General features: G+C 54.8%; 4 protein-coding genes and 2 non-coding genes across 9 annotated transcripts; 3 read left to right on the top strand and 3 right to left on the bottom strand.

The window, feature by feature from the left end:
* Window positions 1-1,178: 1,178 nt before the first annotated feature.
* On the bottom strand, window positions 1,179-10,755 carry TBL3 (transducin beta like 3). 2 transcript variants are annotated; one of them, XM_032704416.1, is made up of 22 exons: window positions 10,688-10,755; window positions 10,503-10,554; window positions 10,326-10,421; window positions 10,088-10,135; window positions 9,413-9,554; window positions 8,409-8,493; window positions 7,591-7,758; window positions 7,149-7,224; window positions 6,887-6,983; window positions 6,263-6,459; window positions 5,795-5,936; window positions 5,397-5,455; window positions 4,760-4,863; window positions 4,490-4,640; window positions 4,141-4,371; window positions 3,989-4,059; window positions 3,433-3,589; window positions 3,018-3,076; window positions 2,662-2,765; window positions 2,394-2,465; window positions 1,927-2,085; window positions 1,179-1,412 (listed from the first exon to the last, which is right to left on the bottom strand). In XM_032704416.1, the coding sequence occupies exons 1-22, from the start codon at window positions 10,735-10,737 to the stop codon at window positions 1,300-1,302; spliced, it is 2,433 nt and encodes an 810-aa protein (XP_032560307.1). In that variant the 5' UTR covers window positions 10,738-10,755; the 3' UTR covers window positions 1,179-1,299. The 2 variants fall into 2 exon arrangements, with proteins under 2 accessions (XP_032560307.1, XP_032560308.1); XM_032704417.1 differs by lacking the exons at window positions 9,413-9,554; window positions 10,326-10,421; window positions 10,503-10,554; window positions 10,688-10,755 and having other exon boundaries at window positions 10,088-10,131.
* Window positions 10,756-11,254: 499 nt separating this feature from the next.
* Window positions 11,255-11,379, bottom strand: LOC116795140. The gene has a single exon (XR_004359976.1). It is a non-coding gene; the product is annotated as a small nucleolar RNA ACA64 (small nucleolar RNA).
* A 510-nt stretch (window positions 11,380-11,889) lies between these two features.
* Window positions 11,890-14,845, top strand: RPS2 (ribosomal protein S2). Its single transcript, XM_032703964.1, has 7 exons — window positions 11,890-12,048; window positions 12,160-12,249; window positions 12,723-12,830; window positions 13,437-13,610; window positions 13,690-13,849; window positions 14,297-14,388; window positions 14,729-14,845. The coding sequence occupies exons 1-7, from the start codon at window positions 11,893-11,895 to the stop codon at window positions 14,807-14,809; spliced, it is 861 nt and encodes a 286-aa protein (XP_032559855.1). The 5' UTR covers window positions 11,890-11,892; the 3' UTR covers window positions 14,810-14,845.
* LOC116795139 lies at window positions 14,069-14,206 on the top strand. Its single transcript, XR_004359975.1, has one exon. It is a non-coding gene; the product is annotated as a small nucleolar RNA SNORA64/SNORA10 family (small nucleolar RNA).
* Window positions 14,846-15,210: 365 nt separating the features above from the next.
* NDUFB10 (NADH:ubiquinone oxidoreductase subunit B10) lies at window positions 15,211-16,795 on the bottom strand. Its single transcript, XM_032703965.1, has 4 exons — window positions 16,577-16,795; window positions 15,960-16,098; window positions 15,574-15,713; window positions 15,211-15,421 (listed from the first exon to the last, which is right to left on the bottom strand). Exons 1-4 carry the CDS (start codon window positions 16,722-16,724, stop codon window positions 15,318-15,320), a joined length of 531 nt encoding a protein of 176 aa, XP_032559856.1. The 5' UTR covers window positions 16,725-16,795; the 3' UTR covers window positions 15,211-15,317.
* On the top strand, window positions 15,612-26,336 carry RPL3L (ribosomal protein L3 like). Of its 3 annotated transcripts, none has more exons than XM_032703963.1 (10): window positions 15,612-15,777; window positions 18,806-18,998; window positions 19,366-19,534; window positions 20,697-20,832; window positions 21,930-22,116; window positions 22,788-22,948; window positions 23,205-23,306; window positions 24,005-24,100; window positions 24,534-24,653; window positions 26,224-26,336. In XM_032703963.1, the coding sequence occupies exons 2-10, from the start codon at window positions 18,959-18,961 to the stop codon at window positions 26,278-26,280; spliced, it is 1,068 nt and encodes a 355-aa protein (XP_032559854.1). In that variant the 5' UTR covers window positions 15,612-15,777; window positions 18,806-18,958; the 3' UTR covers window positions 26,281-26,336. The 3 variants fall into 3 exon arrangements, with proteins under 3 accessions (XP_032559854.1, XP_032559853.1, XP_032559852.1); XM_032703962.1 differs by lacking the exon at window positions 15,612-15,777 and adding an exon at window positions 16,530-16,632; XM_032703961.1 differs by lacking the exon at window positions 15,612-15,777 and adding an exon at window positions 17,645-17,749.
* Window positions 26,337-26,777: the final 441 nt, after the last annotated feature.

Below are 26,777 nucleotides of genomic sequence, written 5' to 3'. Positions count from 1 at the left end.
CCTAAGTTAGAGGTCACCTGGAATTCAGTAAGTTCTCCCTCAGGCAGCTGTTCATCCTGCCATGCAGGATGTGAATAGTTGAACATTTCACAGTCACTGTTTCATTATTCCCCACACCAGGTGAGCTGCAGCCACCCCAGAGGGCAGAGAAGTGGCACCAGAATGACTCAGAGTCACCAATGGCAGCCCAAGCTACAGTTACAGGACTGTGGGAGGGATGGGATGATGCAGCTGTGATGTCATTTACCTGAACTCCATATTTAATGTATATACATATATTTAAACTGTTTAGGTTTTGGTGTTGGTGTGGGGTTTGTTTTTTTACAGCTTAGATCAATTTAGGTAGTGGAGAGGCCATCAGAGGGATTGGCTGCATCTGCTGACTGGCTGTGACAACAAAAAACCTATTGAGGAGGAACCTCATCCCTGGCTGTTCCCTCCAGCCGTGGCTGTGCAGACACAGGAGCACAAACAGGGGTGGCACAGCTTGTGTCCCACCTGGGGACAGGGACAGAGGTCACTTTTATGGACAAAACATTCCCCTTCCAAGGGAGTCTGGCAGTTAGCAAAACTCCCAGCAATTCTCATCCTAAACTCGTTGCTAGATTTGTTAGGTGAATAGTTGTAGGAAAACTAAAGCTTTTCTATACATTGCTGGCTTTGATTGTAGTTATTCTCCCTGTTAATGTTTTTTAGAAACAACTTGTGAGATGTTTGTGTCGTTCTGAATTTTATACATTTTTGTCTTTGGAATAAAATACATGTAAACATGTCTGAAGTCTGAGTTTTACACCTTAAAAATGTGCTACCTGGGGAATTAAAATCGTGCTTCTCTCCCTCTCAGGTGCTAAATTTGGGGTGGGCATGGGTGAGAGACCTGCCTTGGTCCAGGCTGCACTTTGCTCAAGCAAAGAAAATATTGACAGTGATCGACACCCAGGGCCCAGCTGGGCTTGGGGACATGATATGACATTGCCAGGAGTGCCTCCCAGCTCCATAAAGGTTTTAAATCCCAGTAAAGCCCAACTACTTGTTGAGATTCTGCCTTTCCTCCAAACTAAATGATGTTCGAGTGTCTGAGCCTGAAAATTCAGGGTGTGAAAATACAAACCAGAGCTTGGCCAAAGAAACGACCCTTTCCTCTCATTGGGCCCCGAGGAGATTGGATGCTGGGCTTCTTTTACAAATTAACATTAAAAAATTTATTATAAAACACAGGAACTAAAAATACAGTTACCATCCTGGTGGGAAGGAGCTCAGGCTCCCCCCCTTTGGAAAGAGGAACTGGTGGGAGAAGGGTCACGGGGTCCCGTTGTCCTGCTGGGCCGTGTCCCCCAACCTCATGTGCTGCCACATGAAGTCGATGAACATGGAGGCCTGGAGCAGCCGGCTGAGCCTCTGGAAGTGCCTCTCTGCAGGGACAGGAGTGATCAGGGCAGTGGGAAAGAGCTCCCTGGAACAGGGTGCAAATGTTTCCCACGTCCACAGACTGTGGAGCCAGGCTGGGAGAGCTGTGGGGGTTCACCTGGAGAAGAGAAGGCTCCAGGGAGAGCTGAGAGCCCCTTCCAGGGCCTAAAGGGGCTCCAGGAGAGCAGGAGAGGGACTGGGGACAAGGGATGGAGGGACAGGACAAGGGGGAATGGCTTCACACTGCCAGAGGGCAGGGAGAGATGGGATATTGGGAAGGAATTCTTGGCTGTGAGGGTGGGGAGGCCCTGGCACAGGTCGCCCAGAGAAGCTGTGGCTGCCCCTGGATCCCTGGAAGTGTCCCAGGCCAGGCTGGACATGGCTTGGAGCAACCTGGGCTGGTGGGAGGTGTCCCTGTCCATGGCTGAGCTTTAAGGTCCTTTCCAAGCCAAACCATCCCAGGATTCTGTGCTCCAGGCCACAGAAGGACACCCCAGGCCCAGCCCCACAGCGACTCACCCGTGTAGGGCAGCAGGGACTCCACAGCAGGTTTAATGCCCGAGAACTGCAGGAGACTGTCGGGTGCCTCGTGCTTCAGGAGGATTTCCAGGACAGCCTGGGCCTCGTGGCAGTTCCGGGAGTTGGTGTTCCAGGTGACCAGGAACGCCAGCACGGCCTCTGTGGGGGAGGGACACCCGTGTCTTGGGTCTTACAGAGGTTCAGCTCCCACAGACAGTGACTGACGAGCCCAGAGGGGCAAAATAATTCCAGACAGAACCATTCCTTGAGCCATCCCACCCTAAATGTGTGGGATGATGAGGCCTAATGTCCCTGAATGTCCCACGGCAGGGGATGGAGCTGGATGAGCTTTAAGGTCCTTCCAACCCAAACCATCCCATGGTTCTATTTTATAATTCTTAATTTCAGTTGAGAAAACAAGCCCCTGACCTGGAAGCTTTCAACACTCAAACCACATTGTGCCAAACCTTTCTGATCCTTCCGGAGCCGAACAATGTTCTCTTCCAAGTGTTTTCTCCCCTCAGGTTCCTTAAGGATGGCTGCAGAGAGAGAAGGGAGAGTCCAGGCTGAGAGCAGGGAGACCACTGGTTATCTGGGGTGACTGCACTCAGGAACACGGGAAAGAGAGAGGGAACACTGAGGCTTTCAGGCTAATAATTAGACCTTGGAGCCTGGAAAGAGTGTTCTGGAAAGCAGAGGGCAGGAAAATGCCTTTGGAGCACGAAATGGACTCACCCTTGACCACCGTCAACACGGTGTGAGGCCGATCCAGGGAAATGGCCAAGCCCAGGGCTCGGAGGTACCTGTGCTCATGGAGCAGGTTAGAAAGCTCTTGCTCTCTGAAAAACAAATCAGGGTCGAGAGTGAGACCAGTGTTTGAGTGGTGGAAACAAACACTGCACAGAAAGCAGCAGATTTGGCAGTAACAGCGTGCAGGGGGGTCACACCAACGAGTCAGTGGTGCTTGTCAATAAATGCCTTGGTGCTCCCACTAAATACTGGGATTAGATGGAGCTGGATGGCTCCAGGTGTGGGCAGTTCCACTGGACAGTTTGCCTTTCGCAGCTCTTAATTGCACAAGACCAACTCACTTCATAATCTGCTCCTCCTGTTTAGCTTGTGCTTCTTTCTCCTCAATTTCAGTGACATCCTATAAAAACACAGGATAAAACTTTATCAAATCTTGCTTTAATACACACGGATTTTTATTGAGCCATCGAGTGCTTAGGAGATCAGGTTCTGCAGCAAGATCTCTAGGCCAAGTATCTTAAGGGTTAAATCCAGCAACTCCCTCCAAGCCACCAGTGCCTGAGGCTGTGGGGCCCATCTGCTGCTGGGGAAAAACAGTCTGGCCAAAAAATAACCCCAAACCCCAAGATAAGCCTTACTGACCCAATTCCAAAGTGCAGAAAATGGGAACACATGAGGAACAAGCCACTGGCATCCCAAGTTCTCCATTTATCCTGATTATTAACCCCAAGAGGAGTCAGGACCCCCGTACTGTACCTGCCAGAGTGTGATGCAGGAGTCACTGGAGGCTGTCACCACCATGTCATCTTGTTTGTTGGAGTGAAGACCCCAGATTTTATCTTCATGACCATCTAATGTCTTCACACACTCGTTTGTTTTAATTGTCCAGAGTTTTAAGAGACCATCAGATCCACTTTTGGAAGAGAAACACAAAACCAAAAAAAAATAATCACTGGACAGATCCATTCTTGCTCTGCCCCCACCTCAAATATCAGATAAACTTGTCCCATTCCAGTGCCTTCCAAACAGGAGCAGAATTAAAGAAAATGTGCAGGGCAAGATGCACCCTTAGCTCTGCCTCCTGTGCGTGTCCCCAGCCCAGCAATGCACAGCAGATAAACAGAATTCATGGAATAACTGGAGGATTCATTCAGCTCCTGCAGAAAGCTTGGCCTAAATATGGCACCTTCCTATCAGTCTTTCCAAGGACTCCCTGGACTCAAGACTCTTCCCTCTTGCTGCTGCTGCTCAGCCAAGAGATTCCCTCCTGACCAGCTGTGGATCTCCCCCAGACCCCCGGACAGGCACAAACCTGCTGAGCAGTTGGGCCCCTCGGCTCACAAAGATGATCTTCAGCACTGAGGCATCGTGGCCTTCAAAGGTCTGGGAAGGGGAAAGGAAGCTCAGTTTCCAAAGGATCAACCCCAGGGCTTTGCCTGGAGCAGGGGCAGGAGCTCTCCTCACCTTCAGGCAGCTGAAGTCCCGAAGGCCCCAGAGCTTCAGGGTCCCATCTGCCGAGGAGGTGGCCAGGACCTGGTCCACGGGGGAGAACTGCACGCACCAGATGCCCCGTCTGTGCCCCGAGAACACCCCCAGCAAGGAGCAGTCGGAGCAGGACCACAGCTTGGCCAGCCTGTCCTGTGAGCCCGTGGCCAGCAGCTTGTCATTGGGGGACACTGCCACACTGTTGATGTCCTGGGGGAACAGGAGCACAGAGCACTTCAGCCTTTGCTCCGGGAATGACCAGAAGGGGAACACAGGAGAGGGAGATTTAAGTGCCAGAGGCACGTTCTGAGCTCAGGGGGAGCCTGACCTTGTTGTGGCCCTTCTCAGTCACTCTGGCATGGAGGATTTCTGGGCTGGAGATCGAGGCTGCTTTTGCTTTGGAAGTGAGGGATTCCGGGATATTCCAGATCTTGATAGTGCAGTCCTGGCTGCTGGTTACTACAAAGCTTTCCTTCATTCTGAGAGGAACAAAAACATCGAGGAGGCAAATCAGTGGCTTCCCCTGCACAGGAGAAAAGGTCCTTCCCCTCCATGAGCAGGAGGACACAAAGGGACAGCCTGACCCTGTCTGTGTTACCTGGAGCAGGCGACAGTGCCCACGCCGTGGGCATGGCCCAGCCCCTGTGCCACACAGACCACCCTGCCAGCCTTGCCCATCCTCCAGACACGGATGCTCCTGTCCTGTGGGGGAGAGCACAGCAAATGCTTGATTTTCTGACAAGAGATCAGCCCCCTGGGCTCTCACCACATCCCCAGCCTCACTGGTCCCGAATTCTGCAGTTTGAACCTTTGCCTGCCTTTGTCAGAGCAGGTGAGGATGCACAGCCAGACAGGATAAACCTCCAGCCTGGGGTTCCAGAGCGGAGATTTATTCTAGGGTCTATCAGACATTTATTTTTGGGTGTATCAGGGCAGTTAGCACCTTTTCTTCCAACACAAGAAGCTCCCATCAGTCCCACACTAACAACTTCTCTGATCTCTAATTCCAGACCCAGATGCCTGGAGAAGGAACCATCTCCTTCAGGCTAATAAATACAATTGATTTCCCAGTGACAACATTAAAAAGAGATAGTGAAGAACCTTATCTTTGGGGGATGCAGCAGATAGAAATTGAATAAATAAAAGGCCCTTTCTGGAGTGCTAAAAGCGGTACAATATTGCCCATAAAGATCAGTAAAGTGAAGAGCTGCATTAAATGAAGAGCAGTGACACACCTTGGCACAGGTGACAAACATCAGGCCTTTTCTGAAGACATCCAAAGCCATAATTGTTTCTAAACAGAAGGAGACAAAACAGGTGGATGCACAGAAATACTGCAATGGGACAACAGGAATGTGTGAGTTCATGAGCCCACTGCCCTGGGGACAGGTCTGGGACACTGGGACAGGACATTCACAATCCCTGCAGAGTGAGTGGCACTCACACCTCTTCAGCTCCAAATTAAACTGATGTCACTGCCAGTGACAAGGACAATGGGATATGTCCTTTCTCCACACAACTCCCAAACCTGTTGTGATGCTGCTCAAGGGTTCCAGCCTCCACAGGAGCTCCAAGAGAAGCTGGACAAGGGAACCCCTGCCCCTCTCCCAGCCGGGTCAGTGCTGGCACTCACCTGTGTGGCCGTAGAGAATCTGGCAGTGGGATGTTGCCAACTCAAACACTTTCAGCTGGGGGCTGTTGGTGGCCACAACAATGTGAGAGTCACCAGGGCCCAGGAACTTCACATCCAGAACCTCCTCGTTGTACCCAGCGAGCTGGAATGGGAACAGTTCAGCAGGGAAAAGCTGCAGTGCTGTGATCTCGCATTTAACGCTGTGTGTAAGGATCTCTTTTACACATAAGCTGGAGCACAGGAGGGATTTCTGCCTGGGCAGAAATCTGCTTTCTGGTTCTTATGTTGGTCTCTGTGTAAAATTCCCCCCCAAACAGCCCCAAACAGTGAAATTTCTGGTTTGGAACCAGAACAGGCCGGAGATAGGAACAATCCCAGAACAGGCCGAGGACAAGGGACAGAGCTTTTACCAGGAGCAGAGCTGATCCCAAACCATGGATAAAGGCAAAAGAAGGCTGGGGCTGTCACCTGCTTGCGGAGCTGGAGGGTTTGTGCCTCGTAGAACATGACGTTGTGCTCCAGGGACACGGTGACGAGCTCTCCCCGCGCGGGCACCCACAGGCACTGGCACAGGCTGCGCTCGCTCGGCTCCTCCCGCGGCGCGAAGGGCACGGGCTGGGCGTACACACAGCCTGCACTGGCCACCTCCCACACCCTCAGGATGCCTGCAACAGCCACGGGATACATCCTCTGTCACAGCCAGCCTCACACAGTGACTGCCCCAGGGGTGTTATCCGAACCCCGGCACTGCCCACGGGAAAAGCCGCGCAGCTCCAGGGCAGGACCGGGCAGAGATCCAACTGCAGTGGCATGAGAAGCCACAGTGCTTCTGCAGTCTAAATCAAACCTCGTTGCAGTTTGGGAATATGTTTATATGTATTTATGGGTTTGAAAGTGTATTTTTATGTAGATAAATGTATCTGAGTATTTAATGTTTCAGAGCACATCTGACCTGTCCTGCTCATCCCCAGCTGCCCGAGGAACTCGGGAGCAGGCTCTGCTCTCCAGCCCAAGCTTCTGCCATGCAAACAACTCCCATCCCAGGAGTAACAGCAATCACAGCCCCCAAACGTGGCAGTGGCACTGCCTCACCTTTGCTGCCAGCTGTGACAAAGTGCAGCCCTTGTTTCTTCACACCCAGCTGAGAGAAATCCCCCTTCTCGGGCAACAACACAGCGGCTTCCACGGTCTGCAAGAGTCAGAGAGTCACAGAACCAGAGCTGGCCAAAAGCTCTGGGAGGGCAGAGAAACCTCATTTCATAACACACAGAACCTGAAGAGGGAGAGCTACTGTGGGACCATGACCTGGGAACTACAAAAGAATCCCAAAGGAATAAATGACCCCCAGTTTCACCTCGTAGACGGGGACGGTTCGTTTGCTCTCCCTGCTCTCCAGGTCCCACACCATGCAGATTTTATCACGGCCAGAGCTGCAAAGGAAAAGGTGTTTCAGTGCCAAATCCATGTGCAAATCTGGCACTGTGGGAGTTCAACACCTCTCTGGAGAGGCCATGGGAAGGAGCACCAGCATTCCCTGTGCCAGCAGAGTGTAATGCCAGAAACACAGACCAGGCTGGACGGGGCTTGGAGCAACCTGGGCTAGTGGCAGGTGTCCCTGCCCATGGCAGGGTGTGGGACTGGATGGGTTTTAAGGTCACTTTCAACCCAAACCATTCCAGGATTCCATTCTACAGGTGCCAATACCCTCAGCCACCTTCTCCCAGACCCTCTGGAATCACCCAGCCCTGGCAGGAGGTAAACAGGACAGAGGTCAAACCCCTGTACCCAGGTGGTACCTCAGGAGGGTGTTTCCATCTGCAAATGCCAGCGAGGTGACAGCACTGAAGTGCCCATCCAGCACAGCCACACATTTGCTGGAATTCAGGTCCCAGATGCGGATTTTGTAGTCCATGGAGGAGGAGAAGAGCTGCAGGCGGGAGATGTCCGGGTGGAACTCGACCAGGCTGGGCAGGGGGAGAGGAACAGGACAGGAATGAACCACCTGCAGTGCTGGCCTTGGCCCAGCATCTAAATAAGGACACATTAACACAGGTCAACAGGCCAGGCTGGATGGGCTTGGAGCAATCTGGGATAGTGGAAGGTGTCCCTGCCCATGGCAGGGGGTGGAATGAGATGAGCTTTAAGGTCCCTTCCAACCCAGACCATTCCAGGATTCCATGAGAGATCAACTGACATGGATTTATAAGAGACTTTCTTTGTGGGGTCTCATTCCTCTGCCATCCACCAGAAGACTTTACTGTTTGTCTTTGCCAGTGTTTCCATGCTCTTGGAGCACACCAGCCAGCAAGCACAGGGATTCCATTTGGATCCCAACGAATCTGAGGACACTGGTTAGTGGTGAACATGGTGCTGCTGGTTCATGGTTGGACTCAATGATCTGAAAGGCCTTTTCCAATCTCAACAATTCTCTGGTTGTATGAAAACTCTTGACCAAACTGGGCTAGATATAATCATAGCCCTGCTCCCAAAAACCAAGAAGAAGAGCCCAGAATCTGCTTGGAGTGGGCCTTCCTATTCCATTAACTCAAGATATTCCAGGTCAATCCCAGCACCCCACGAATGGCAGGGACTGACAGACACAACTCCTCCTTACTGTACCACTCCAGAGGATCCTTTCAGGTTGTGTGTGCAGTAGTGTTTGACCATATCCCAGACCTTAATGGTGCTGTCACAGCCACCTGGGGAAAGAAGGACATAGGGAATGAACCATGGAAGAGAGGGAGGCAGGAGTCCAACACATCTGCAAAACTTCAGGGGTTGCAAAGGCACAAGAAAGGAAAATGAACCCAGTAAGAACAACCCACGGCAAGAGAAGCCCCTGGAGCACCTCACACTCAGTCAGACTGTGGAACAGGGAGGTTACAGGTCATGCCTGAGCTCCTCCATCTCCAAACATCCCTGTGCCACACCAGGAAAGCTACACTGCTCTGCCTCAGAGGTGCCTGATGTTTATCAGCACTTTAGTATGTGTATTGTGGACAGAACACTGAAAGGATCCCTTGTCACAATATCACTAGCGAGTAAAACAGGATCCCAGGATAGCTGGGGTTGGAAGAGCCCTCTGGGGACCACCCAGTCCAACCCCCTGCCCAGGCAGGGGCAGCTGGAGCAGGTGACACAGGGACTGTCCAGGTGGGGTTGGAATGTCTCCAGAGGGAGACTCCATGACCCCCCTGGGCAGCTGTTCCAGGCTCTGCCACCCTCCAGGGAAAGAAGCTCTTCCTCGTGCTGAGGTGGAACTTGTGTTTTAGTTTATGGCCATTGCTCCTCGTGCTGTCACTGGCACCACTGAGTAGAGTCTGGCACCATCCTGTGACACCCCTGGAGATGTTTGTCTGGATTGATGGGATCCCCTCTCAGCCTTCCCTTCTCCAGACTAACCAGGCATTAACCATCTCCCCATGAGAGATGCTCCAGACCACAAATCACCTTTGTGGCTCCTGCTGGACCCTCTCCAGCAGCTCCTGGTCCTGCCCTGAGCTGGAGCCAGCGCGGGACACTGACCCTGTGCTGTGCCCAGCTCCGGTCGCTGTGTCCAGCTGAGGGAGGTTATTCCAGAGCCGAAGGGCCCCCCAGAATCCCCCCAGTGCCCCGTACCTGTGGCCAGCAGGGTGGCCGTGGGGTCGCAGGCCATGGTGGCCACGGGCAGGGGGTGCAGGGCCCGCCAGGCGCGGGCACAGCGCGGCTCCCGCCAGTGCCACTGCCGCAGGAGCAGCGCCCGGGAGCTCGTCAGCAGCACCTGGAACGGGCACAGGGACACGGTCAGGCTGGGATCGGGGCTGGAATTCCATCGGTGCACACACACAGGGCACAGGGACACGGTCAGGGATGGATTGGGTTGGAATTCCTGCCAGGGCCCATGCACAGGGCACAGGGACATGGTCAGTCACAGATTAGGTTGGAATTCCTGCCAGGGCACAGGGACATGGTCAGTCATGGATTAGACTGGAATTCCTGCCAGGGCCCACGCACAGGGCACAGACAGGGCAGGTGCCACAGCTCAGGCTCCTGGCACGTCCCAGTCACACCCAGGAGGGGACACAGGGAAGGGCCTGAGGAGCCTCCGTGGGGATCTCTGGAAGCACAGAGGTCATGGAATAGAATCAGGGAATCTCCTGTGCTGGAAGGGACCCACAGGGATCATCGAGGCCAATCCCGGCACAGGGCTCCCCAAAGTTCCCCCACGTTCCTGGAGTGTTGTCCCAACACCCCCTGCAGCAGCCCAGCCCAGCCCCCTGATCCACCCAAAATAAACCTCTGATCCAAACACACCTCATCATCGGGGCTGAGCACAAAGGCAGTGACATCCTCCTCCTCCTCCTGGGAAGGGAAATCCCACAGTTAAACCATCCCTGGAGGGATCTCAGAGCTCCCTTCTGACACTGAGCACAGCTTGGGGACAAACCCAAACCCACCCATCTGTGTTCGGGACCGTTCCCACTCTCCTCATTCCCGGGAACGTCACATCCACAGTGGGAAAACCCCTCCCAGCAGTGGCCGTGCCCCTCACCTGCTGCAGGCTGTGCAGGAGCGCTCCCGTTTCCACATCGAGCACGTTCACTTTGCTCCCGCAGGGGCAGAACATGAACTTCCCATCGCGGCTTATCTGGGCAAGAGGGAGTGAGAAGCAGGAACGTTACAGAGCCGGGAGACGCGGCACTCCCAAACCCTCCGGAGCCGGGATTACCTGGACTCGCCCTCCCTTGTAGAACGGCTCGATCTTCCGCGACACAGTGTAGCTGGAAGGGAAAGAGACGGGAACGGAGCGGCCCCGTTAAACCGGAACGGCGGCGGCCGCGCAGCCTCATCCCGGCGGCCCCTCGGTCGCCCTTTCACTCTCATCCCGGCCCTCAGCCCCAGCCCGGCCCTCACTTGCTCTTGAAGCGCACGGGTTCTGCAGCGGCCGCGTCCGTGTCCGCCATGGCCGCGCTCCACGTGCTTCCGGGTACCACGGGAGTCACTTCCGGCGCGCCAGTGATGCAACGGAGGGGACGCCGCCAGCGCCACGTTTAGTGCGGGCACGGGGCGGCGGGACCGGAGCTCCCGATCCCTCCGGGACGGCGGGAACAGCCCGGCCCCACCCCCGCGCCGCTTCCCAGCCATCCCGACAGTCCTGCAGCACAGCATCCCCTCCCCGCCCCAAGGAAGCCACTTCCCGTGTGCACCCTCAGGTGAAAAGGGGATTTTGGAACGGTGGGAGAAAAAATGCAGACTTGACGCTGTCTTTTAGGCAATTCATCTTTTATTGAGCATAAAAGTCCGTAAGTGAACCCTTTCCAGCTGCGACCCCTGTGTCGCCGTCCATTGCGGCCTCCCTGTGCTTCGCACGAACGCCATGGGGAAGGGACCGCCCTGGTCGCGCTCCGCACCTGTGAAAGAGAGGAAAAGCGCTCAAACAGCCGTTCCAACGCCGGCCCTCCCGGGGCACCCCAGCACGGGGCTTATAGGAACATGGGTTTTACTCCCCACACACAGCCGTGGAGAATAAGCTTAATGTTCCCGATGCTGTGGGCGCCGTTATCTCACTCGGGGCCACGGCAGACCCCGAGTGACTTTCAGACCGCGCCGGGCGCTACCGCGGACCCCAGAGCGCCTTCCTGGGCCGCTCTGCACATCCCACCCGGTCTGACCCAACCCCGGCTCAGGCGACGCCACGAACAGCACCCAGCGGTGTGGTTTAAAGGCCAAAGGAACCCATCAGGCGCACTAGCCCTACTCCCAGCCTCACCCGCCCAGGTCTGCCGCGCAATGAGTGCGACAAGCGTGCGCACCCTTATATATGGGGAGCTGCGCACGCGCTGTCCCCGCACCCTGTATAACCAGCCGTAAGCCGCTTATTTACCGCGTGGTGTGTTCTTTATTCAGCTCGCAGGGCTCGCACGGTAGGGCTGTGCTCTCGCGAGACTCTGCGCACTATAAATAGCGGGCGGCGCAGCGGCGCGGCCTTCTACATTGAGACAACACGTAAGTGCGGGAGGGACCGATGGCGGCGGGAGCGGCCCGGCCCCCCATCCGGGGCCATCCGCGCCCCCCGGGACCCGCCAGGGCCCGCCTGATGTCTCGCTCTCTTCCAGCAAATGGCGGACGACGCCGGTGCTGCGGGAGGACCAGGAGCGGCCCGCGGGGGCTTCCGCGGTGGATTCGGGACGGGGCTGCGGGGCCGCGGGCGCGGCCGCGGGAGGGGCCGGGGCCGAGGCCGTGGGGCCCGCGGGGGCAAAGCTGAGGACAAGGAGGTGAGTCCCGGGGCCGTCCCGGTGCTGCCGCCCCCGAGGATGGGGCAGCAGAGGCAGGGTCCGGCGGGTGATGGCAGCTGGTGATTCATTGTCCGTGGATTTCTTTGGCAGTGGATTCCTGTCACCAAACTTGGCCGCCTGGTTAAGGATATGAAGATCAAGTCTCTTGAGGAGATTTATCTCTTCTCACTTCCCATCAAGGTGAGTTGCTGTGGATGTGGAAGTGATGGGTCATGGAGATGCTCTGAGGGCTGGAGCCAGGCTGGGAGAGCTGAGGGTGTTCACCTGGAGAAGAGAAGGCTCCAGGGAGACCTGAGAGCCCATTCCAGTGCCTAAGGGACTCTAGAAGAGCTGGAGAGGGACTGGGGACACGGGATGGAGGGACAGGACACAGGGAATGGCTAACCCAGAGGGTGGGGTTAGATGGGATACTGGGAAGGAATTATCCCCTGTGAGGGTGGTGGGGCCCTGGCACAGGTTGCCCAGAGAAGCTGTGGCTGCCCCATCCCTGGAAGTGTCCAAGGCCAGGTTGGACATGGCTTAGAGCAGCCCAGGATAGTCAAGGTGTCCCTGCCCATGGGAGGGGTAGAATGAGATGAACTTTTCAGGTTCTTCCCAACCCAAACCATTCAGGATTCCATGATTCCCATGTGCTCAGTGCCTGACTCTTGCAGGAGTCGGAGATCATCGATTTTTTCCTGGGCTCATCCCTGAAGGATGAGGTGCTCAAGATCATGCCTGTGCAGAAACAGACCCGTGCTGGGCAGCGCACCCGCTTCAAGGTAACCCTGCTCCTCTGCTTCCTCACGGTGAAACCTCCCCTCTGCTCTCTCCTGCATTATATTAGTGTCATTTTACTTGCTCCAAATCCCACTTTTTGTAGTAACCAGTAAATATTTGGTTATAAGAGCTGTTAGTAACTTACTAACACGAAGTGTGTTAACTTCACAAACTCAGGGATATGTGCAGATATTCCTCGAAGCAGCACTGTCCCAAAAGTGGGACTGTAACACCTTTTAAAGCCCTTTCAACAAACTACTCTGAGCCTACAAAATTAGGTTATGCTTGCACAGCAGTGTTGGGTTTTCAGGAGAAGTTTTGGGTGTAAAGAGGGAACGCTGTTTGTAAATCATTAGGATTTCTGCCCAGTATGAGGCTGCAACAGGGAATTGAATCCCAGTTCTTTCATCTTGGCTGGTTTTGACTGAAGGATGAGCTCACAGGGGAAAACAGCTTTCAGGAATGTGAGCTCTGGTGATCAGGGTTTGGGAGCGAGCTGTGAGTTCCTGCTGAGCACACCCCTGGATTATCCTTGAGAATCCCAGTGGACTGTGCTGTGCTGAGGGAGCTCCCGCACAGCTGCCATCAAACCTTCTCTTCCAACACAGGCATTTGTGGCTATCGGGGACTACAACGGGCACGTGGGGCTGGGCGTGAAGTGCTCCAAGGAGGTGGCCACGGCCATCCGGGGGGCCATCATCCTGGCCAAGCTGTCCATCGTGCCTGTGCGCCGCGGCTACTGGGGCAACAAGATCGGGAAGCCGCACACTGTGCCCTGCAAGGTGAGGGTCCCACGGGGCTGCAGTTCCTGGGGGCTGTGCCGGGGGGTGTCCAGGAGCCTGACCCGCTGTGTCCGTGCAGGTCACCGGGCGCTGCGGCTCCGTCCTCGTGCGCCTGATCCCGGCTCCGCGCGGCACCGGCATCGTGTCCGCCCCCGTGCCCAAGAAGCTGCTGATGATGGCTGGGATTGACGACTGCTACACCTCGGCACGGGGCTGCACCGCCACCCTTGGCAACTTCGGTGAGCGTGAGGTCACTCAGAACTTGGGGCCGTTCTTGTCCCTGATGGGGACTGAAAACCCACCTTTCCACATTATTTTTAATCTGCTGAATAAAAACTGCCAGCAGGGGAGCACAAGCCAAGGCTTCTGCTGACAGGGCAGGTTCATCCTGTTGCAGGTGATCCTCGAGTTCTGTACAATTACAGAAAACTGGGGTTTATCCTGTGCTGGTCCTGAATCATCTCCCAATCTGCGCGATTGCACTTGTGTCCCGTAGTGTAATTGTCGTAACTGGAGAGAGAGAGAAACCTGAGTTTTGTGTGTTCACCAGAGAGACCTCGGCCGTGGTCTCCCTGTCCTTGCAAAATCTTACACTTTTGTAGCTGTGGGGTGTTTTTGGGGCTGTGGGTGGGACTGGTGAGCAGGGTCTGCAGCAGTGACGGGCCGTATGTGACACCTCTCCACAGCCAAAGCCACCTTCGATGCCATCTCCAAAACCTACAGTTACCTGACTCCCGACCTCTGGAAAGAGACTGTCTTCACCAAGTCTCCTTACCAGGTAACAGCATTTTGGCAACTTGCTCAAATCTTACCCTTCCTGCCCCTAAAATTCAGGTTCTTGTACCCAAAAAATGGGTGGTTATAGTGAGACAGGTAACTGTTTAAGTCTGAGCCGACTGCCAGGTAAAGTGTGATTTTTAAGCATCTTAGTTTTGAGTAATAATTGAAAGTGGGATTCCATGGACAAAGAAGAGTAAAGCTGTGGAATGCTAAATAAGTTAAACTACCCCAGTCCCACATACACACCTGGTGCAGGGGTTTAAGGGGTGGGAAGTGGTGCTGAGAAACCTCTGAGAGTGGATTAAGGAAATAAAGCACTGTTCATGTACTTTTTGCAGGAGTTCACTGATCATCTGGCCAAGACCCACACGAGAGTGTCGGTGCAGAGGACCCAGGCAGCTGCTGTGGCCACGACTTAAGTGGGTTTTGTACAAGAATAAAGTGATCAGTGAACATGAATTGTGATTGGTGTGATAAGGGGTCGGTGCACGGGGCAGGTGTGGTAAACCATGGAATGGTTTGGGGTGGGAAGGACCTGAAAGCTCATCCCGTTCCACCCCCTGCCATGGGCAGGGACACCTTCCACTGTCCCAGGTTGCTCCAAGCCCCATCCAACCTGGCCTTGGACACTTCCAGGGGCACATCACCTTTACCCAGACTGGGGGAATTCTCAGTCAGGGCTGTGCAGAGCAGCGCAGTGTTTCTGGTGGCTTATGGAGGAGAAGGAGAGGTCCAGAGGGCAAATCCCAGTTCTGACAGCCTGGGGTGCCTAAGTTTAGGGCTTTGCAAGAGCTCTTCAAAGAATGAATCCAGATCCCAGTTGTACAGATGCCTGGGCTGCACGTTTATTGTGGAGGCACCAGAGGTCAAGGATGCCACATGCACTTGGGTTCCAGCACCATGGAGCGAGGGGGAACCGTTTCAGCTCTACTCAGACGCCTTTGCTTGTGCTGCTTTCCTCTCCTCCATCATCCTGTGCTTCTGCTTCATCAGGCATGTCCGTGCATTTCCATGGTAACCCAGATCACCGTCTAGAAAGACAGGAAAGGTCTATAAGCAGTGCATCCCATAAGCCTGTGTTCTATGTGAAGTCTAGGATGTGTGAAACCCCCCTTTCCTGGGTTTGAGACTCCTTTCCCTGAGTTTCAGACCCCCCTTTCCTGTGTGCTGTTCCCATACTCACATCTGTCCTGGTAGGCCTTGGTGACCTGTTTCAGCAGCTCCACCTCCTTGGCACAGTTCTGGAACTGGTTGGGTCCTTCCCTCTGCTTGCACGCACCCAGCCTCTCCCGGACTATCTCCACGATTTCCTGATCAACCATCCTGCAGGAAAGGTGGCAATGAGTGTAACAGCAGCCAAGAGATGACAGAAAAGCTGAACTAAGAGGTGAGGATACCCTGTGGAATGTCAGCACTGGGTTTTTAAGGATCCTGGTCCCTTATGCCACCCTGCCTAGGGACAGCAGGATTGTGAGGTGTGTAATGGGGTGGGCAGGAGATGCTGCAGCTCCCAGGGCTGAGTGCCCAGAGCTGTGACCTCGCCTGGGGACAGCGCAGGGACAGCCATACCTGTCCCTCCTCCACTGACACTCAGCCTCGAAGAAGCACAGGTAGTCGCCCTCCAGGCACTCGCTCACGTCAGGCACGCGGCGGAACTTCTGGTGGTAGTAATAGGTCTTGTTCTTGGCTTGCTGCCGCTCGATCCACTCTGGGGGGACAGCCTAGTCAGACACTCCAGCCCCAGATTCTGAGGGGCACCACAGCCCCAGCACCTGCCCCAGCCTGGTGTTGCCTTTTTGGGCAGCAGCAGGTCCATGTCTGCATCCAGCTCATGTGCCCACCTGTGTGTCCCTCTGTCTGTGCCGTGTCCCACGTCCCTGTGTCTGTCCTGTCCATGCTGTGGTCTCGTCTGTGTCCCTGTGTCCCCACGTCCCTGCACTTCTCCCAGTGTCCGTACTGTGTCCTATGCCCCTGTGTCCCAGTGTCCGTGCTGTCCCCGGTGCTGCCCCTTCCCTCTGCCCGTGCTGTGTTACTGTCTGTGCCAGTGTCCCTGTGCCCTTGCGGGTCCCATCTCCCTGTCCCTGGGCCCGTGCCCTCACGCCTGTGCCCCGGTGTGCCCGTCCCGGTGTCCCCGTCCCCACGTCGCAGCCCAGCTCCCGCGGGAGGCTGTCCCGGCCCGCCGGTACCTCGGACGAAGGTGACGGGCGCGTCAATGACATAGGTGAAGAAGGACTGCACGAAGGTGAGGGGGTTGGGCGCCGATGTGGTCCTATCGGCGACGGGGGTGCGGGTCGGCGGCACCTTGTACGCCTCCCAGTCGTGGTCCTCCGGCATCGCGGCGGCGGCAGCGGGGGCAGCGAGGACGGGAGAAAATGGCGGCGGCCCCTAAGGCGGCGGGATCGGCGGCGGGAGGGGGGGGGCAGGAAAATGGTAGCAGCCTCAGAGGGGGCGGGAGCCCGGGAAGATGGCGGCGGCCCCGGGGCACGCTGGGAGCTGTAGTCCGCGTGTCCCTCCTGCCTCACGGGATCCCAGAATCCCGGGATAGGCCGGTTTGGAAGGGACCGCAGTGTGTCCCGTCTGGTCTCACCTCCCTGCTCCGGCAGGGTCACCCCAGAGCACAAGGCACAGCATTGTGTCCAAGCGGTTCTGGAATATCTCTGGAATGCACCCCAGGATTGTCCACACAGCACAGCCAGACCACCCTCTGTGGGACTCCTGATGACCCCAGGGTGCATGGCAGGGATATTGGGAAGAAACTCTTCCTCGTGAGGGTGGGGAGGCCCTGGCAGAGGTTGCCCAGAGAAGCTGTAGCTGCCCCTGGATCCCTGGAAGTGTCCAAGGCCGGGTTGGACGGAGCTTGGAGCAACCTGAGTTAGTGGAAGGTGTCCCTACCCATGGCACGGGGTGGAATGAGATGATCTTTAAGATCCCTTCCAACTCAAACCATTCTGTGATTCCAAGTTCTATTGCCTCAATCTCTTTTCCAGTCAGAATCACAAAGCCTTTTTTGCCTGGGCTGGTGGAGGGATTTTCAGTCTGACCTGGGGGCGCCTGGAGCAGATGTTCCCAGCTGTGGGTGTCCCGGTACCCAGGAGGAAACTGGCCTAATTCCTGCCATTCACATTCAAGTTGTTCAGGAGGGAGAAGTGTAAACTGAGACAGCGGCAATTGACCTTTATCACTCCACAACTGTCATGTCCAACCTGCCAGCTTGGCCAGGAATGAAATGAATATCGCAGCGGGTGAAGCGAGCGGCTAAATTTGTGTCTTCAGACCGATAACCATCTTAAGTATTAATCTGGGGAGGCACTTACTGACAGCCTCTTTCTGCTGCTACCCCGGGCTGAAGACGTCCCATGGTCGGTACAGCTCTGCTGCTGTCGCTTGTGTGCAGAGCAGGGCTGGGTTATGGTCATGGAAGTGCTGCTGGAATGGGGTCAAACTCCTGGTAGTTCCACTTAGGCTGGAAAATAAGCTTGGTAGAAAGCGCAGCCAGGTGCTGGGACTGATCTTAGCAAGGAGGGAGCTGCAGTGGGCGCAGGACTAACCTTTTGCTGCTTGGGCTGACCCCCAATTCCCTACCCTGAAACCAGTTGTGTGAGAACTTGTCCGTGCTGCTTTCTCTCTGCATGACCTTGTGATTGGGGTTTATAGATTTGTCTCTTCTAATTTGTTTTTCAAGGTGCATTTTGAACCTGTACATGTTCCTGTCACCAATTCCTTTGGGCATCCTTTCCCATTTTTTTCTAATCCTTGGTTGTGCTTGTTTGGTGCCATTTGCCTTCATGACATGATGCCCAGGAATGCTAGGCAGGCCCTTTTGGTGCTGCAGGATACAAAATAAGTCGTTATAATTAAGAGCACAGAAGGACAGGCCTAATAAGGAATATATTTCTCCTTCAAAGTCCTCAAGCAAAGCAGAAGGAGAGAGATCGTGGTTTTTTATTTAATTGGCAGAATTTGTCCAGAAACTTAGTAAATTCAAACTGAGTAAGTTTAGATTAGATATTGGGAAGAAATTCTTCCCTGTGAGAGTGGTGAGGCCCTGGTACAGGTTGCCCAGAGAAGCTGTGGCTGCCCCTGGATCCCTGGAAGTGTCCAAGGCCAGGTTGGACAGGGCTTGGAGCAGCCTGGTCCCGTGGAAGGAGTCAGGGTTGGAACTGGATTAGCTTTAGTGTCCCTTTCAACCCAAACCATTCCACGACCGTACAAAATTCTTCCATGCACGTGATGGAAGCTTGAGCAAAACCCCATCCTGTTATGAGTTTTCAGAATGGGAAAATGCTGGAATCAAAGAAGAGCTCAGAATCCCTGCAGCATTCCCATGTTAAAGGGGAGGGTTTTTGTTGTTTTTCCCATTGTCCCATTTTCTGGGACCCGAGGGTGAAGCCGACCTTTGCTGTTCCTCCCCGCAGTCCCACCGCAAGTTCTCTGCTCCCAGGCACGGCCACCTGGGCTTCCTCCCCCACAAGAGGAGCCGCCGGCACCGCGGGAAGGTGAAGGCATGGCCCAAGGATGATCCCAGCAAACCCGTCCACCTGACTGCTTTCCTGGGCTACAAGGCTGGAATGACACACACTGTGCGGGAGGTGCACCGGCCTGGGCTCAGTAAGGCTTGGCTGGAGGAGGCAGGAGCCACATCCAGGAGGGAATAGAGGGAACCTTTGTTGGTGGGAATCTGCTGGGAAAGGGGTGGTGGAGAACACACCCTTCCGGGGTATGTCCAGGACCACCATCCAAATCTTGGGTGGTCAAAAGCCACCTCAGCGTGAGCTGAGTGGTGGTGGGGGAGTCCTGGAAATGCCCTCACTGGGATGGTGAGGGGTGGTTTGGGAGATGGGAAGGCTGGGACTGGCTGTGAGACCAAGCATCACCTTGCCCCCCGTGCTTGCTGTGACAGCCTGCCCACGAATCCCCAAGGGAATGCCCTGATCCCAGATGGTGCTGAGCACCACTTCCCTCTGCTGCCTTGCAGAGGTCTCCAAGCGGGAGGAGGTGGAGGCCGTGACCATCATCGAGACCCCCCCGATGGTGGTGGTGGGGGTCGTGGGCTACATCGAAACACCCAAGGGCCTGAGGAACTTCAAGACTGTCTTTGCTGAGCACATCAGCGACGAGTGTCGGCGGCGCTTCTACAAGAACTGGTACCTGCTCCCAGCAAGGGTCATCAACACGGGAAGGGGCTGCCCAGGGAGGTGGGGGAGTCCTCACCCGTGGAGGTGTCCAAGGAACAAGTGGATGTGCCACTCGGTGCTCTGGGCTGGGGGACAAGGTGGGGGTCGGTCACAGGTTGGACTCGATGGTCTCGGAGGGCTTTTCCAACCTCAGTGATTCTGGGATTCCCAGACTTGGGGTGTTCCTGGGGGCCTGCATGTGAGGGGTCCCTTTCAGGATTTCCACAGACTCGGCTCCTGGAACTGCTGCTTATTTAGTCATGCACAGAGACACTGCAAACAGCTTGGTGCTGGGGATCAGCATATGTGTATGTAAATTTATTCTAATAGTCAGACGAAGTTAGCTCTCTCCACAATATCATGTGGCAGGTTCCTTTTCCCTCGGGTAGGTTGGGCTCATCTCCTCTCCAGTTAACTGGGATGCTTGAGCTGAGGCAGCAAATGGAGCAAAACCAGATTTGTCAGAGGGGGAAGTCAAGGCAGAATGTAGCCCCTGGGCCTCATAAACACCACCACCCCAAATCACCTCCAGCAGAGAGAAAAATGGAAACACGAATTTTCTTGCTGTGGGAATTGTGTCTCCTACAAGGGTGCCATGGAGACCCACCCACCACATGCTTCTGATCCCTGTTTTCTCCTGTCAGCCCTTTTCACGACCTGTTAATTTTCCTCTTCCCACCCCAAAGCCCCTCACAGTCAGGTGGGGTTCAGGTACTCACAGGTACCTTGTGCCTCCAGGGAAGTGCCTGGCCTGTTTTGTGATTTCCTAGCTGTAGAATCTCCTGTAACAGTGCCATGGAGACCCACCCACCACAAGCCCCTGATCCCTGTTTCCTCCTGTCTCTGATTTTGTGCCTGTACTCTGATGGCACTGAGCCAGTCAGTGGGAGACAACTGAGTTCCTCATGCAGAAAGGTTTCAGTTCCCCTTGGATGAGCCCTTTTCACAGCTCATTAGCCACTTTCTTCTTCCCACCTCGAGGCCCTGCCAGTCAGGTGAGGTTCAGGGACCCACAGGTACCCTGTGGCTCTGAGGAGGTGCCTGGCAAGGTGAGCTGTCCCCCCTCGGTGCTGTCTCGGGGTGCACGAGCCCTTCATCAGCTCTGCTGGATGTTAAAACACTTCTGTCGTAGGCACAAGAGCAAGAAGAAGGCGTTCACCAAGTATTGCAAGAAATGGCAGGATGAGGCTGGGAAAAGGCAGCTGGAGAAGGATTTTGCAGCGATGAAGAAGTACTGCAAGGTCATCCGTGTCATTATGCACACACAGGTCAGGGTCTTCCCCTGGAGTGGGCAAGGGGGGCTCAGGGTCTTCCTCAGCTCCAGAGAGTGGTGAGGGCCTGGAGATGGGATCGGAGGGGGGGTTTGGTGGGGTCACAGGAGACTGAGTGGGCAGAGGGTGTGGGATGGGATGTGCAGGTGATGGGAGGTGCTGGCTGAGCTTTCCAGCTGCCTCCTGACCTCCCTGTCCCCTTGAGCTGGGCTCAGCAGAGCTCCCTGCTCCAGGTTTGCTTCAGGAGCTGTGGTTTGGGCACTCTGGGGACCCCACACATCCATGGAGGAGGGCAGAGCCCGGGCAGGTGCTGAGCCCTGTGTCAGCAAGGGACTTCAGGCCCCATGATCACCTCAAATTAGCAACTGGTGTCAAATGTTTTGGGCAAAAATAACCCCACGGACAGGCACAGCTTTGCCAGATGCTGATTGCTGGATACACAGGGTCCCATTTTCACGCTGATCCCTGGAGTTAAGGGCTGCTTTGGAGTCTAGGGGAGAGCTAAGCTGGCTCAAGGCTTCACTTGAGGCTGGCACAGACCCTCAGTGTCCCACTGGGGTTGTTTGGCAGAGGGGTTTGTACGGGGAGCTGGGACTGGGAGAGAATGGAGGCAGCTCTTGGTGGGAACTAGAAATAACTGCCCAGTCTGGAAGCAGAGGGGGAGCAGGACCAAAGGAGAGGTGCTGCTCAGACTTGGAGCACAGAGCTGCTTCCAGGCTGGTCACAGTGTCCAGCCTCAGGCCCTGCTCTGCTGATGAGCTCCTTTCCCGTGGCTGTTACTCCTGTGCTTAACTCCTGTAGCAGGATGGTGTTGACCTCTCCCTGTGCTCCTAGGAGAGAGGGTGTGCCCCAGCTCCTGCCTGGCCTGGCGCTGGGAGATGGGGTGGTTGGGCTCAAGGACCAGGAGTTGGCTCTGAGGCATCCCAGATCTAAAGGCCTGCTGACCCAGGGCTCTGGCTGCTGTGAAAGGGGGTGAAGGGGCGGCTCTGCTCCCCCCTGTGCCCCTCACAGGCCGTGAGTGACTCAGCCCTGCCTGTATGTTCATGCCTGGGGGGCGAGGGGAAGGTTTCTCCCTAAATGCCGGTGTGGTGCAGATGAAGCTGCTCCCGCTGCGGCAGAAGAAGGCCCACGTGATGGAGATCCAGCTGAACGGGGGCACGGTGGCCGAGAAGGTCGACTGGGTGCGTGAGAGGCTGGAGAAGCAGATCTCTGTGCACAGTGTCTTCAGCCAGAACGAGATGATCGATGTCATTGGCGTGACCAAGGGCCACGGCATGAAAGGTACAGAGCAAGGAGAGCCTTGCCAGGGGTTTGGGTCTGTCCTTCTCACGTGACACTGCCCCTGGGGCATTTTTGGGGGGAGGAGAGTGTTAACCACACTGAGAACTCCCCAAGTTGTTGCACAGGGAGCAGCAAAGAGCCTCTGGATCTCAAGCCTGACATCCAGTTCTGTTGTAGCAGAACCTGATTTCCTTAATCTCAGGGATTCCAGTGAGGGCAAAGTGCAACAGGGGCTGTAGATATAAAGGAGCTGACCAGGTAACATCTGATGGAAAGATTTTCTCTGAGATTAAGGCCATTAAAGGCTGTGTTGTCTGCTCTGCTCAGAGTCCTTTCAGGAGGCTCAAAGGCACCATCAGTACATAAATGAACCTGGGTTAGTGGAAGGTGGCCCTGCCCATGGCAGGGGGCTGGAATCGTGTGATCTCTAAGGCCCCTTCCAACCCAAACCATTTCAGGATTCTCTGGCTCTCTGAACTCCTCCCCAGCCCCAAGTGTGCAGAGGTGTGGGCGTTCCTGTGTGTGTGCATGGAACACATCCCAGTCTGACCAGAGCCCTGGGAAGTGAGAGCAGAGCTGTGCTCCGGCCTGTCCCGCTGCTGAGAGCTCTTGGTCTCCCCCCAGCACTGTCTCTGCAGGATGATGAGTGTCTCCCTCCCTCACATTCCCAGGGGTGACGAGCCGCTGGCACACCAAGAAGCTCCCCAGGAAGACACACAAGGGGCTGAGGAAGGTGGCCTGTATTGGGGCCTGGCACCCTGCCCGCGTGGGCTACTCCATCGCCCGCGCCGGCCAGAAGGGCTACCACCACCGCACCGAGATCAACAAGAAGGTATGGCCCGGGGGGAGCTCCCTCCGACCACCACCCGCCTTCCTGCCTCCCATCCTGCCTCCATCCTTCTTTGCAAGGTGCCCTCAGTTCCCCCCCGGCTCCCCAGATGTTTCCCGAGAGATCTCCATGTCTTTCCTGGTGCTTTTTCCCTGCTCGAGGGCACATCTTGGTGAACACCAGGTTGTCCCGTGATTCTCTGTGTGTGATTCTGTCAGGGGCAGGAATGTCCCCACCTCTGTTGCCTCTCTGTTCCCAGATTTACCGCATTGGCCATGGGATCCACGTGGAGGATGGCAAAGTGGTGAGGAACAATGCCTCCACCCACTATGATATCACGGAGAAGACCATCACACCTATGGTAAGGGCTGAGGGTTAACGGGGCTGTGACTGGCTCTGGCTCAGGAATCTGAGCCAGGGAAGTAATTCCTTGTTTGGAGACAGCTGTGTAGGAAATGATTTGAAGGGAAATTCACTGTAAGAAATGCAGTGATTCCTTTCCTTATGTTTTGGACACGGGAAATCATCCATGTGTGGTGTCTTTTCAGGCCCATTGGTAGATCCTTGTGGCTGGTAACTTGGGTGGGAAATGAGAATTTGCTTTAAAAGAAAAAGAAGAATAAAACACGTTAAAAATCTGACAGTTAACAGAAAAATGTTTGTTACTTGGTCTAAAAATTTACGTTTGTGTATTAAAAGCTGTTCACTTTTGAGTCTGGCCAGCTCTGCTCTCAGTTCACTCACACCCTACAGTGAAGGAAGCAGGTTCTGGTTGCCCAGCTCTTATTTGGTGGATCCAGCTGGGATAACTCAGTGTGGCTGACATGGTTCTAATGGTCTAGTGGAAGGTGTCTGAAACTGGGTGATCTTTAAGGTCCCTCCAACCCAAACCATTCCAGGATTCTGTGACTCCCAGCAGGCAACTTGAAGGGTGCAGAGTGCTGTCAGCTGGAAGGACTGTCAGGCACCGCCTTCTCCTTCCCTAGAAAATGCCTCCTGTGGACAGGTGTGCTCCCACCCTGCTCTCCTGCCCTCCAACCTCTCTGCCTCTCCCCACAGGGTGGTTTCCCTCACTACGGGGAGGTCAACAACGACTTCCTCATGCTGAAGGGCTGCGTCGTGGGCACCAGGAAGCGCGTGCTCACCCTGAGGAAGGTGAGGGTGCCACAGTGCCAGGCAGGGATGGGCTGCAGCTCTCCAGGAACACATTCCCCACGAGGAGAATCCTCCAAATGCTGGGCAGGGGGATTGGTCAGATCCCTGGTACTGTGTTGCAGAGGGCAACGTGGCACATGAGTGTGGTGCTCAGACCACGGGCAGGCAGATGGTTTGTGGGGTGTGCAGGTGGGTGGAGTCTCTCTGGAGACAGAAGCCTCAAATCCCCGAGGGGCCCAGAAATGAAACCTTGGGCTGTGAGGAAACGAAAGAGCAGCTTTCACCTGCCACCTGAGCACCAGGGTGCTGCTCTGAGAGCACAGATTTTCGTGGAGATATTTGTTTAAGGGCTATTCCAACCCTGTTCCAGCAGAGCAGAAGTCCTGATTTTCTGTAACGATAATCCTGATGTCTTGTGACTCTCCTTCCCCAGTCCCTCCTGGTGCACACAAGCCGCCGGGCTCACGAAGCCATCGAGCTCAAATTCATTGACACCACTTCCAAATTTGGCCACGGCCGCTTCCAGACAGCCCAGGAGAAGAGGGCTTTCATGGTGAGTTCCCTCTGGGCTGCCTCCAGCTCCTCGTGGGGCTAAAGCAACTGACTGTCTCCAACCAAGCACCTTCTAGTGGAAGGTGTCCATGCCCATGGCAGGGAGGTGGAACTGCAGGAGTTTGAAGGTCCCTTCCAACCTAAACCATTCCAGGATTCTCTGATTCCATGATCTGCTTCTCTGTATAACAACAGGCAAATGAATGATTGAGGCTCTCTTGCATAAAGACAGCCATGAATTCAGTTCACACAGCAGAAATTATGCGAAGGAAGAACATGAGTGTTGTGTGAGTGATCCAAGACAACCCAACTAGCAAATAATAGACCATATGGTCAACCAGTTCCCATTCACCTCGGGAAGTTTTAAACAAGCAGTTAACTTGGCAGGCACTGCCTTGGCCATATGGTCCCTTTCACTTGGAATTGTGCACTGCTTTGATTTTTTTGGAATGATTTATAGCTTTAATGTTCTTAAGAGGAAAAAAGTTTGGGTCATATTCAGGCACAAATTTGTGATTCTTCTGTCAGAAGCTTTCAAGAAGGCCAAGCAGTGTATTTTTCTTAAATACAGGGCAAAAAAGAAAAAAGATTAAATAATCCAAACCAAGCAGTTTCTTGAATAGCTTTGCAGCCTACACCAGAGTGCTGCAAGTCTGAACTGAAATGGAGGAAGCATTGAGTAAGCCAGGAGAGAGAGAAGGAGAAAGGAAAAGAAACAACTGCCTGGATCCCATGCAGATGTAAACTGGGTCTGGATCTGGCCTGTCAGCCAGAAATGCCATGTGAAGCTGGCTAAGCCTCCTTAGTGCTGGGAGGGGGATTGGTTTGACAGTGCCTTTGCAGAGCTCTTTAGAGGTTAAGCTGATTTCCTTCAGCTCAGTGTCAGGAGCCTGGTGTGTGTCACGGCAAGCCCTGAGCTGCTGTGGTGAGGATCTCAGGGGCAGCAGGAGGTTTCACCTGGGTGCAGCTCTTTTCTTTGCCATTTCCCCCTGTATATTGTGTGGTAAAACATCACATTTGGCTGGAATTTGAGGCACATAAGTAATCCCTGCTGTCTGCTCCTATAGGATTGATTTGTTCTGGGACAACTCCATTTTTTAGCCTCAGGCTCTGTTGAGTTGGATGCTGAGTAGCTATGCCTTGAGCTGAGAGAGGTCTTGCCTCCTCCAAGGCTCAGGCAGCAGTTCAGCAGCTTTCCTACCATGGAAATACTGGAACACCTCCTGGAAACACTCATCAGCCCAGTTCCTGGTCCCCTCCATGTTCCCTGAGAGAGATCAGCCCCCTGGCTCAGGGCAAGTCACTCCTTGTGCTCTTTGGCTGCTCTGGTGCTGTCCAGAGAAACAAACCCTCTCTGTAAGGGCAGTGATGCTCCTTTCCCAATTCCTGGAGTGTGCTGGAGGCTCGGGGGGGCTGGTGGATGGTAGCACCGAGCCCCCAGCTGGGGAGCAGGGACCAGGAGCAGCCTGGCCCAGTAGAGCTGCATTTCTGCTCCCCACAGCCCAGATGCAGCTCTTCAGGCCAGGTTTGTCTGTCCCTAACTCCAAACTCTCCTCTCTGCTCCCTTCCAGGGCCCTCAGAAGAAACACCTGGTGAAGGAGAAGCCAAGTGTGCAGGAAGAGCTGTAAGGATGGATACGAGGCTGCCTGACTGGGCACTTCCAATAAAGGGGCTCTAAGCTGTGCTTGCTCCCTGTCTTCCCTCTGGAGGGATGTCTTGCCTGTTTTCAGCAGGCAGGGATGGGAAAAGTGGCCCTTGGGATTGGCCCATATGGACAGTCACTAACTGGGACAGCCAAGTGTCTGCTCTGGCCTCTATGTCCTTCCTTTCCTTTCCCCAGTGATTTTTTTCTCACTCACCCAAACTACCATGAAGATTCCCCTTCCTTCCAGAGGAGAGCAGAACAGGTACCTGCACTCCTACACTTCTGCCCCAGTTTCCACTGGGAATACTGGGCCTTCTGACTTGCCTGTGCCCAATGTCCCTGACAGTCTCTCTCCTCACTGCCTCTCACACCATCACCCAGACACTGTTTTGCTGAGCTGAAGGTTTGACCCGTGGGACTTTCCCTGTTCAAATCCCCCCTGATCCCAGCCGGAATCCTCGGCAGATGTGGGGATTTGTG

The sequence above is a fragment of the Chiroxiphia lanceolata genome, chromosome 16 (assembly GCF_009829145.1).
Source record: "Chiroxiphia lanceolata isolate bChiLan1 chromosome 16, bChiLan1.pri, whole genome shotgun sequence".
NCBI lineage: Eukaryota > Metazoa > Chordata > Aves > Passeriformes > Pipridae > Chiroxiphia > Chiroxiphia lanceolata.
Note: the sequence above shows the minus strand (reverse complement) of the source record. Positions and strands in the feature narration are given on the sequence as shown.